At 36.8% G+C, this 12477-nt stretch overlaps 1 protein-coding gene across 1 annotated transcript in view; it reads right to left on the minus strand.

Moving 5' to 3' along the window:
* Positions 1-11131, minus strand: part of ift140 (intraflagellar transport 140 homolog (Chlamydomonas)) — a 30410-nt gene extending 19279 nt beyond the window's left edge. The window contains exons 1-18 of the mRNA XM_026258561.1: positions 10972-11131; positions 9205-9362; positions 8098-8322; positions 6711-6832; positions 6465-6607; positions 6211-6386; positions 5757-5848; positions 5525-5631; positions 5025-5164; positions 4685-4888; positions 4251-4323; positions 4064-4155; positions 3764-3891; positions 3569-3686; positions 2482-2603; positions 2254-2392; positions 1461-1592; positions 929-1140 (exon numbers count right to left, since the gene is read on the minus strand). Of these exons, the coding sequence (XP_026114346.1) occupies positions 929-1140; positions 1461-1592; positions 2254-2392; positions 2482-2603; positions 3569-3686; positions 3764-3891; positions 4064-4155; positions 4251-4323; positions 4685-4888; positions 5025-5164; positions 5525-5631; positions 5757-5848; positions 6211-6386; positions 6465-6607; positions 6711-6832; positions 8098-8322; positions 9205-9351 (2372 nt within the window). The 5' untranslated portion in view covers positions 9352-9362; positions 10972-11131. The remainder of the gene's footprint in view (positions 1-928; positions 1141-1460; positions 1593-2253; positions 2393-2481; positions 2604-3568; positions 3687-3763; positions 3892-4063; positions 4156-4250; positions 4324-4684; positions 4889-5024; positions 5165-5524; positions 5632-5756; positions 5849-6210; positions 6387-6464; positions 6608-6710; positions 6833-8097; positions 8323-9204; positions 9363-10971) is intronic.
* Positions 11132-12477: the final 1346 nt, after the last annotated feature.

Consider the following 12477-nt stretch of genomic DNA (forward strand, 5'->3'; position numbering starts at 1 on the left):
AAGGAAATTACTAACCTTAAAAAGTGAGAGGTTAAAGGTCATATAAACATATCCGACAGTCTGTGCCACAGACAAACCCTACAGGGATCCGTCACAGTTCTGTTAAAGATAAGCATCAATAGATCACTCAACTCGAGCTCTTTTCCTCTCCTCTCCTCGCCGTTTCATCTGTTGCTAAAACAATACAGCAGGAACGTGCGGTACACACCCCGTGCCGTCATGGAGGTCTGTGTCATCTACACTAGTGCTCACTCACATACACTCTGGCGTCTTTCGGGAAGCTGCTACACACACCTACATCAAAACATCAGTAACCTTACAAGCACGCAAAGGACAATTACAATTCCCTTTACAAACATGAAACACACACCCTTCCCAAAAGCCACTTCTGAGTATTTCATTCTAACAGGGAGAAGGCAGTGTGTGTGTGTGTGTGTGTGTGTGTGTGTCTCCTCAGATCACTGTATCCTCTTTGGAAATATGACAGGGAATGCATTTTGCGTCTGAAATCATACAATACAAACGTCCGGGCTCACTGTTACCTCATTTATCACTAGGAAATAATTTTTATGATAAAGATCACTTGACTTAAAACCTCCCTTTTCACTGGAATGGATGCTAAATGGTAATCATGCCATCTCGCACGTCCTCCACATCCACCCAGACCGCAGACAGCCAGGACACAGAGAATGTTTCGCTCACTCACTGTGACTCAGTCAAACACAGGCCAAATATAACTTGTGTTTTAAAACCTACCTAGCACAGTAACTAGCTAGCACCCGCTTGAATAGAAAAACTGCTAAAAAGCAGTGCAGGTGAAGGCAAAAGTGGCCCTAAAATCACTTTTTAAATGTTTTACCAGTCTGATTTATTCCTTGCACATTCACTTATTATTATCCTCATTGCTCTGGAGTCTGTGTGCATGTACCTCTTGATGAGTTTGATGGCTTTAAATGCTTCATCCATGTCCCCTATAGTGAGGTAGAAGCTGAAGTTCAGCATGGCGTCTCGGGTCTGCTTCTCGCAGCTCTCCAACCCCACAAAATCTCGAAGGGCTCGTCGTACCACCATCTGAGGGGATGAAGGCACCTGGGGCGCAGTGGCGGGAGTCGAGACCCCCTGATCTCCACCCTCACCCAGCTGAGAGGACAGAGAGAAACATTTATTAACCTTACACCTTAAGCAAAAGATTATTGAAAGAGTGATGCAAGATGATTCTTCTCCCAAATGACCGCTGGGTAACTGTGAGGTACTCACATCAGGGAGAAAGAGGCCTCCCCTCCGAAATAAGAGCTTAGCAGTGACAGGACAATCAGAATAAAATCAGAATGAGAAAAATAAAACAACGCATGCAACAAATATAGAAAAATGAAAGGGATGAGAAACAGAGATGCATCCAGATTAACAGACAAGCATGGAGAAAGGGGAATGAAGGGTGTCTGTATCTTGTGTGTCTGTACCTTGCAGATATAATAGTAATACGGTGTATCTAAAGCCAGTAGAGAGAGCAGCGTAGCAGGTTTAGGCTGTGAGTCCTGCAGGAGGACACCGTGTTCCTGTGTCACAAAGAACGTCACCACCAACACGTCCTCCTGCCAGGAAAGACAAAAAACTTTTATACACACTTTGACTCAGTTCATGTATTCGGGTCTATTCTGACCCGGAAGAGATACATACAAAATAAAACGCATAGTTTGTAGTATGGAAACCAAAAAGAGCCAAGAATACAAAAAAAGAGAGAGACAAATGCAACAAACTGCTTTACATTTTGCATTTGTTTCTGTTTTGAGCCAGGTAAAAACTGATTTTAAAAAAGTATGATTCTTGATTCTATGATTTTTTTCAACTTCGAGTTAGATTTGTCTTGAAAATCCTTTTGTAAATTATTTAAGCATTTTACCATAACTCACATACACTTTTTGGACCGAAATTTATGAAAGAATATATTATATATAATGTAAGAATATATATATATATATATATATATATATATATATATATATATATATATATATATATACACAAAATGCATATTTAACTATTGCTAGTCAAAAAAAAGAAAACAAAGCTATAAGCTGAATCAAGATTGACAAAAAATAAAATAAAACTTAAAGCTATAAGCTATGGTGCTAGAACAAAAAAATATAATAAAATAGGTGATTAAATCATATCTAATTTATAATTAATAAGTTAAATACGTATATAAAAACAAATTAAAACAAATAATTTTATTTTTATTAGATTGTGTTTTACCTTCTCTGTTTGTGATTGGCTGCTGCAGAGGAGGTCAGAGTTCACTGGAACTGTTTCACACACAAACATACGTGGCTCGTTCTCGTCCCAGAACTGAGAAACAGGGCACCGGGCGGCCAACTCCCCCTCACATTGAGTTCTTAAATACAAATACAATTGTTCACAATGAACGTTCGCTTCTCTTTATCTCTGTTCCTGAGAGACCACACAAAGAAGAAACACAGGTACCTTTGACTGTCCTCGGACTGTGCGAGACTGCTCTCTGGCCTCCCTGTGAAGAAGTCGAAGTGAGACAGCGTGTCCAGCTCGATGTCATAGAAATACACTTTGTTATCCGGCCGCCCGTTCACCTACAAAGCACAAAACACATTTATCTGTTATATCTGCTTTGACGGATTTATGTCGATAAAGCTAATATGATATGTTACTGTTTTGTTATATTTCATGATGCCTTATAATTTTGTTATTTCTCTTCATATTTGAAAATAAAAAGAGTCATAATTCAGTTTTTCATTCAATTTTCCTCCAGCTACATTGCTGCAGTTCAGTTTTAATATTCTATCTTGGTCGGCTAGGAAAGAGGCTTTTGCATTGTGAACATTATCATGCATCAAACTCATATTTCAAAAAAGCTATATTACGGAAAAAAATTCTAAGATTACGATATTAAAGTCTTAATATTTTGAGAAAAATGTAGAAATTACAAGAATAAAGTCGAAATATTACGGGAATAAAGTCGTAATAGGCCTACTACGAGAATAAAGTCGAAATATTACGAGAATAAAGTCAAAATGTTTTGAGAATAAAGTTGTAATAGGCCTACTACTAGAATAAAATCGAAATATTATGAAGTTGAAATATAACAAGAATAAAGCCTAAATGTTTCAAGAATAAAGTCGAAACATTACAAGAATAAAGTCAAAATATTATGAGAATAGTCGTAATACTATGACAATAAAGTAGAATTTTTTTGAGAATAAAGTCAAAATGAAGCAATCCGCAATAAAGGCCTACTCTCAAAATATTAGAACTTCAATTTCTACGATTTAAATTTTCAAAACATTTTGACTTTATTCTCGTAATTTTGATTTACTTCTCGAAGTATTTCCACTTTATTTTCATAATATTTTGACTTTATTATCAAGGTATTTCGACTTTATTTAAGTAATATTTCGATTTTATTCTCGAAACATTTCAACTTTATTCTCTGAATATTTCAACTTTAATCTCTTAATCTTAAGATTTTTTTTTTTCAACGTGGCACTAAAACGGCATTGTACAAAATCCCTTTAAGAACAGTTTGGTGTTTTTGTACCTGTGCAATGAGGATGCTCAACTGACTGCCGCTCGCATTGCATTTGACTGATCTCAGAGCGCCCAGGTCAGGAATGAGCTCAGAGAGGTTCTTCGTGACTCCTAGGGCTTTGGCCTCCCTGTGCACACAAACACACATGCATTATACACATATATATACATTTACACACGCTTGAGTAGATTAGTGTTTGTTTACCTTCGTGTGAGGTCAAAGACTCTGACGTGACATGTATCTGTTCCCACAGCCAGGTAAGATCCACACACACTCAGCAGGGTCGGGTTTCCTTCCGCTTCAGAAAACGCCAACAACTGCTTCACGGTGCCCTGGACATTCACACACACACAGACACACACACACACACACACACACACACACAAACATACACTTATGAAACACAAACCTGGAAATGTAAACATTCACTGTGTACTTTGTGAACTATGTGTATTTTCATATGATAAAATTTGGTGTATGTAGAGTTTGCACACGTGTGTGTACCTGTGGTGTGCGGATCTGGACGCGGTTAGGTTCGACAGTATAAATGTTTTCTTCATGTACCACAAGAGCAGGAGACTCACACTGGAAAGAACCTGATGATAAAAACAACAGAATTCATCATAAAATGACTCAAGGCATATTATACATCATTAATCTGTTGTCTTGAAATATCTCGTGTTCATGATACCTGTGCTATGTAGGGTTTGTCCTGATGGCTCGTACACAGTGATATATTTCCCATTCCACACCACGACCATATCCTGTACAAGCAGATGCAGAAAAAAATGTAGAAAAATACACAATTTTCAAAATTAGAACTTTTAATAATTATTTTATTACATATACATACATATTTTGCTGAATAAATTACTGAAAACGTGTATATATATATATATATATATATATATATATATAAGCAAGTTTTAGCACTGCCTAGTTTAACATTTAGCATAGTTTTAGCACTGTTTTGGAAATAAATTCCAGTGTTTCTGGTCATGTGGTGATAAAAAAATATTGTGCATTCAGTCTGGATTCATCATATCATGTGGTGAACAGTGATGCTGACTTGTGGAGTTTATGATATTTAGGGTTTATGAATGTGCCACATTAAACATCTCTTACCTTGGTGACTTGCACGGCTCTGATGTGTGTGTCTGTGCTGAAGGTGGTGTGTGTGTTGGTGTTGAAGTTGGCCAGGCTGAGCTGTGTTGGTGTGAGCTGCACTGCTGCCATCTGCTGGCTGTAATGAGAACACATCACATGCTCTGACAGAATCACCACACAGCTGCTGCTGCAGACGGCCAACAGATGAGAGCTCGAACCCCACTGCAGACACACAGACAGACACACGAGACAGACTTCAACAAACCGAAGCAAGATTCAGAATAACTGTCTGTAGTAACCAATTGCATTTCATACGTGATGTTGGATATATCCCTAAATATCTAAAGCGACTGCTCACTTTTAGCTGTGAGATGTTTCCTTCCACCTCTGCTGGTGTCTGGAGTTTCCAGTGTATTTTCGTGTCCCCCTTCTGATCGCTCACAGTCACCATGTGCCACAGAGCAACACGGCCTTTGCTGGTACCGCCCGCAAGAACTTCTGCAGAAATAAAACACAGAATTTATTTTTTTAACAAAATAACACTTATAAAAACACTTACATTTGTGTTTTGGCAGATGCTTTTATACAAAATGAGCTAAACTGTATTCAAGGTATACAGTTAATCGACATGTGCATTGCTCTGGGAAGCAAACCTATTAGCTTTTTTGTCTTCTCAATAAGAATTTAAAAAAAGATACATTAGATTTTACTTTTTTAAATACAGTCTTGGTGAGAATAAAAGATTTATTTCAGCAACATAAAATCTTAGTGATTCCAAACGGTAGTGCGGTTGTAAACTGAAGTAATACACCACAGAAACTCAGGCCGTATTTGAGCAAGTAACAGTGGAAGTCTTACGTTTAGAAGTGCAAAAAGACACACAGTTGAGAAGTTCTCCTTTTTCAAAGCCCAGAGACTCATCCAGTGACAGAGCGTAATGATCATCCAGCTCCACATCCCACAACCTATACACACACACACACACACACATGCAACATCTCAGGGCAACTGCTGAGAAACTATACAACACTGTAGTATTCAAGGTTTAATAAATAAAAAAAAACACGGAGGACTAAAATGAGTTATTAACCTGATGTGTTGTTCTCCTGATGCGGTGATGAGCAAACCGCTTTCTGTCCACACAATGTCTGCGTGCTGCACACCTCTGCCACTGAGCTTCACCTGTACACACACCAGGGTTATTATACAAACTAGAACTTAAACATTAAAAAAAGAACTTTTTGTTAAGTAAAATAAAATAACCTTTTTTAATTACTTTATTTCAGCTAGTTGCCAAGGTAAAATTTCTCATTTCTATTTAATGTAACTTGGTGTACTAAAATAACTCAAATAAAATACATTTAATAAGAACTATGTAGACATATAAAAAAAATAATAATAATAAATGACATATCTTGATGTACCCAAACAACTAAAACATTAAGACATTAAAAAAAAAACCATTTTATATGCAAAAACACACAGAATTCCGAAAACTTTCTTATTGGCCTTGACATATGAGGTGCGATCTGATTGGTTGTTACCTTACTGATCTCCTGAGCGATTCCTTCCGGTCCAAGACTGAACTGAGAGAGCAGCAGTGAGTCTGTAACCACGGCGAGAACATCTCTTCTTTTGGAGTACCACATCGTCTGTACAGCGCTCTCGACGGAAACCAATGGCACACTCCGTGCCTGCTCATCCACGCTGTACACACTCCCTAAATAACCCACACACTCAGGGTTAGAGCGAACCACAGCGACTGAACATCATTAGTATTCATCCAGCCGTCTCTCACCGTCAGCAGTACTGATGAAGAACGTCAGTGCTTCCTGTGAACCCAGCGCAAACGCTGCTCCTTTATTGCTCTTCTTCCAGTTAAACATGTCCAGAGCGCTTTCGTCCCCGCTAACAGCAGCACGAGCCAGCGTCGCCACATCCCTACAGATATAAACACGATATAAGCATATAAAGAGCAGCAAATTTTGTGTTTTTTTGGGGGGGGGGGTTTATGTTATTGATGTGGTGGTTAAATGAGACTCACTCAGCAGGTGGTGGAGGTCTGAAGATGCAACACGTCAGTGGTTTACTGTAGTCATGTTTTATCAGAGGAGATCCCTGAAGTTTCCCTCTAGCGTCCACCCTCCATACTGCCATTACACCTGCCTGTAACACACACACACCATTTCAACTCTGTGCATGTAAAGCCTGAACATCAGCATTTATTATATAATACAGAGAAATATACTGCCCTACAAAGGCAAAGTACAGTAACTGCGAAAACACTGAAACTGAGAAAAATGCCTTTAAAGTTTTTACATCAGCCAGTCAAACATGGTGTGGGGAGATTAGTGGCAATGCATTCATTTAAAGCCTTTTTAGGATGGATTTTTATTATAGATAAAAACCATGACCATTGATTGACCTTTGACCGCTAAAATGCAGATACTGCACTCTGACTTGGTATGACCTTATACAACTAAAACACTATCGCAAAAGCAAAGTACAGTATCTACAAACTAAATCAGATTAAAAAATAAAAAGTTCATCCAGCTTTCTTTCTGTGTTTCTTACTACATGCTGATTGTTTTTAATAACTTTCGTTTTATTGGTGTTTTCATGTTGTGAACGTTAAAATTACTCCGTAGTAAGCCTCAAGATCATCTTATCGCAATGCTCCTTTCACCACAATGAATTTTGCTCATTTTATTTAAAAAGTAATTACTTACAGACCAAGTAGTTAAAATCCACACATTTAAAAATTTTCCTGACAATATAATTAGGGATGCCGTAAAGGAAAATAAGGGATAATTGTGATTCTTTATAGGAAAATAAGGGACAGAATAAAGGATGCTCAAAATATTTGTACTGTACCACGTCCATATCTGCAGTTAAGTATATAAAAGGTGTATAACATTTTCCCAGAATAAAATACACAAATAAATAATAATAATATTATAAATCAGATTATTATTACGTAGTCAGAGTGAATATGAAGCAATGCAGGTAGGCTGTTTAATTTGCTAGCGGTTGGCTAGTTAATGTTAACTGTTTATAAAACTGTAATTTGCCTTGCTAGGAGTTAATATTTTGCTATCTATTTGCGTTTTAAATGCGATTTCTTCCATCATTTACCATGTGATACCAAGGCAGACCACGCAGTATCTGTGGCGGCTCATGGGAAAACAAAACCAGAATGCAGTAACTTCACTTACTGCGGTTTGCCTTGGTATTAGTTTGGATTTTGCAGTTACTGCAATTCTGACACTCTAGTTTCTCTGAAATGGGACAGAATTGGACCAGGAGACTTTGTCACAAGACAGAACAGATGTCACAAAGCCCATTTCAGGACTTAACTCAATTTTGACCAGATGTGTAGTTACTGCGCTTTGCCTTTGGACAGCAGTATACATGTATGCAGTGTGTGTAACCTGATCTCCTGTAACCAGTCGGCTGCCGTTATTGCTCCACTCCAGCACTGTGATGCAGGAGGCATGTGTGTTGTTGGGCAGGGGTGTGAGTTCACCGGAGGGGTGTGAGAGGAGCATGGTCTCGCCCGTCTCCCATCCCACCGCCAGCAGGGGTTTAGTCGGGTGCCACAGTAATAACGAGGGGCTGAATCCCCGTTCCACATGACAGAGCTCGACATGCTCCCCCTGAAACACACACAAATTACAGAACACATTAAAACTCAACATAACCACTGACATTATTTCATGACAGAATACTGGATCTTTATCATAAAATAACATTCAGATAACTGTTAAAATGTTAAGTGAACTATTAAGTTTGTTGAAATGATAAAACAATACATACACTACCATTCAAAAGTTGGAATTATTTTTAATGTTTCTGAATGATGTCTCTCATGCTTACACCAACGCAGCATTCATTTGATCAAAAATACTGTTAAAAGTTATGAAATATAATTATAATTGAAAATACCCGTCTTATTTTTGAATATACTTTCAAATGTAATTGATTCCTGCTATTTAAAGCTGAATTTTCAGCATCATTACTCCAGTCTTCAGTTCCATGTGATCTTCAGAAATTATTCTAATATGCGAATATTTTCATATTATCAAGCTGCATCATATTTTTGTGGAAACTTTTTTTCATTATTCTTTGACGAACAGAAAGTTAAAATGTTGCTTTTAACCAAATTTAATGCATCTTTGTTGAATAATAACATTATGTATGTGTGCAATTCTTTTTTTTACTTACTAACCGCAAACTTTTAAATAGTAGTGCATCAAAGTTTGAACAAAAATATGAAGCAACATCCATTTTCAACATTGATAATAATCAGAAATGTTTCTTGAGCAGCAAATCAGCATATTAGAATGATTTCTTGAAGATCATGTGACACTGAAGACTGGAATAATTATGATTATGTATGTAAATACTTTCAAAAACATGTAAAACAAAAAACCTACAGCCCCAAACTTTTGAACGGTAGTGTATTGTGTTGCTTAAAATGTATATTAATGTATAACTACATTAACAAGCAGTGACATGTGTACAGAATCATCCCTCACCTGTTGCAGGTAAAGATCCACGCAGCCCCCAGTGGAGGCATTCACGGAGCCCACGGCCAACACACACAAGCTGGAGTGCCACGAGATCAGGAGGGCCACTCCATTGGTGTCAGGGGCCTCCACGCGATGATCAAAATACACAGCCATGACCTACAAAACTATAAGAATCATTGGTAACACTTTCTATAAAGCCCGTATTTATAAAACATTATAAGGGTATTCTTAAGGCATTAAAATGAATGCATTATAAAAAAAAAGGTATAATATGTTGTATCATCCCATGATTATTCTTAAGAACAGTTTTAAAATATTATAATATTTACTTATTTGTTGTTATAGCTTTTTAAGAGTATGATGATTTATATCACAATGAACATGTTGCATCCACTTTTACAATGTATTATATTTCTCATAGTTATAATGTGTTATAAGTCTCATATCTTGCCATTTTTCTTATGCTGCTTTACTTAAAGCGGTCAAAGACCACTTATAAGTAGTAATAATAATACTTTTTTTTCATCTCAAATAGCCATAAGATCAGATATCAGATCAGATGAATGTACAATACGACACATTTGCTTTCAACTATTTTTATTGTAATATCAGTTTGGTTATTTTGATGGCAGCTGTTGATAAGTAACTCTGCAACTACATATCAACTAGTGGTCATTCGAGTATTAGTATGTCTGCTACTGTAAATATATGCTAACACTTTATTTTGGTGGTCGTCCAACAGATAAACTGACTTTACGTGTCTTTGCAAGTACGTCAACTACCATTCTTGAGCATACTAATACTCTAATGAGAGTTAGTTGGCATGTAGTTGCAAAGTTGCTTATATTCAATTGCATTTTTTATTAATCTCACATCAATTAATTAACATAAGCTCCACAGAAACACTCAAAATCTAACCACTCACAAATGTGTCCAGATCCTAAATAAAGAATGTCAAGATATGATACAGTCCAATATACTGTAAATGAAGTAGATTTAATATAGTGTTCATTGTGTGTTATAAATAATCATATCCTTAAACGTATAACCACATGTAAGCATTATGAGCTATTATAATTGTTGTTGTTCATGAATCAATATAAAATATTATAATTTGTATAATGCATTATAGATTTATTATAAAGCCTTAAAAATACCATTATAATGTATTATAAATAAGGGCTTCATAGAAAGTGTTAGCGAATTATTATTAGACTGTATTAATATAAGACACATCTTATACCAACAATCTAACACTGACAATATTGATTGAGAACCTAAATATGACAACTACAATATAAAAAATAACTTTGTTTAATGGTTTAATGTGGCTTACTGCATTACAATGAAGGAGTCATATGATAGTCCCATGGTATTTTGATAAACTCTATGATTATACAGTGATATTTAAACGACATTTCAAGGTACTTCACATAGCCAAGTGTCCAAAAACACGGCGCTACTATGAAAAAACAAAAAACATGCTAGTCCCATGATATTTCATGTAACGTTAACGTTTAGCGTGACTCCTCAAAGTTAACGGTTTGGTGCGCTGATAAAGTTGTAGATAAGATGTATTTCTAAATCTTTTAAAACCAGTACCATGCTATATTGAGCTTTTTCGGCGTCAGTGGCGAAATGTAATGTGAAAATCTGTTTACATTTGTTTTTAGCGTTAGTGAATCTGTCGCTAGCTCTGTTAGCTAATCCACACCGAGGCCTGCCGCTTTAAAAAACCTTTCAAATAACGACTGTTTAAAGAATTTAACTTACATGAGAGCTCTCCCATTCAGCACTGCCGTTATGACCGCGTGTTTTTCGCGCAGCATATGTATGATTTACACCATAAAAAGATTAAATTAGCCCTTAGATATTTACGACGTGCCTTTAGCTGTGAAGCGTCTTTTTCGGTTGCCCAGACAACGTAAAAAAGAGACGAGAGGCGGTGGGGCGGAGCTAAAACACGGGAGCTGCGTTTCAACCAATGAGGTGGAAGCGAGTGGAATAGCTAATAAGGTGAGTTTTGTTATTGTGTTTCCATCACATTTAGGTATGAACTGGGGCATTAGTGCAATCGCAGCTTGATAATATAAATTATCCGTCGACAACGAACCCATTTGTATTTTTTTTTAGAATTCAAACATAGTTTGGTCTGGGGAAAAAAGCAGAGTAACCGATTTCGTAACTTTTATTAAGGCCTTGTCAGATTTGGTGAAATTATTTTGCTTTTCACATTAGAGCAATAATTTTTCTAATATTCTGGATTAAATAAAGGCGAGTAACAGATTTCGGATTTGCTGACCTTGCTGTAAATCTGTAGCTGTTCATTTCAGACTAAAATACTTTCTAAGACAACATTATGCATACATTCCCCCCCCCCCCCCCCCCTAAAAGCACAGCATAAAATGTAAAGAACTTTGTTTTGTGAACAAAAGTCTTCAATGCCCCCCAAAAGCTCTTTATTGTACAGTCACTAAAACATTAGTAACATGAATATGCATGTAATATAATGCATCCTAAAACACAAGCTTACTGGTCAGTGTGGAAGCGCATGGCCTAAACAAAATCCAGCAGAGCTCGGCCCATCTGAGACGCAACCTGAGAAATAAAAACATCAATGATTATATGACGTGTGTGTTATTCCTAATAGGGCTGCACCACTTGAGGAATAAATAAAATTGCAATTTTTACAGAAATGCAATTAAAAATTCCAAGGTTGCTGTGCTTGTTGTATTGTTGTGTGCTTGTAATATTTCACTGCAAAATAAAAAGGATATTTAAGAAAATATATATTTTTAATGCAATTGCGATTTAAAATTTGTGTTTGCAGGGATGCACAATTTGGCATATATATAAATTGAGATTAAACTTAAATTAATTTCTATCAGAAAAACTGCAATTTGATTTATTCCTCAAATGGTGCAGCCCTGTTAGGAATAACACACACTTTATATAATCATTGATGTTTTTTTTTTCTCAGGTTGCGTCTCAGATGGGCCGAGCTCTGCTGGATCTCGTACCGTCTGAGGCTGCGTATGAGTCCTGTGATGACACACTCGGTGCATCTTTCTGGAACCTTCTCCAGCAGTCTCTGGGTCACACTCTGCCACAGCGGGTCCACATGGGTCAGGGATGAGAGCCGGGATGCCAGAGTCTCAAAAACCTGAGCTACACAGACATACACACAGATACTAATGCAGGAGACAGATTGCAATCAATGAAGAAAAAATACATTAGTAACTTAAAAATGAAACTTACAGCAGTATCCTTGGATACACA

Source organism: Carassius auratus, unplaced genomic scaffold (assembly GCF_003368295.1).
Source record: "Carassius auratus strain Wakin unplaced genomic scaffold, ASM336829v1 scaf_tig00214714_1_2670353, whole genome shotgun sequence".
In the NCBI taxonomy this organism is placed as follows: Eukaryota; Metazoa; Chordata; class Actinopteri; order Cypriniformes; family Cyprinidae; genus Carassius; species Carassius auratus.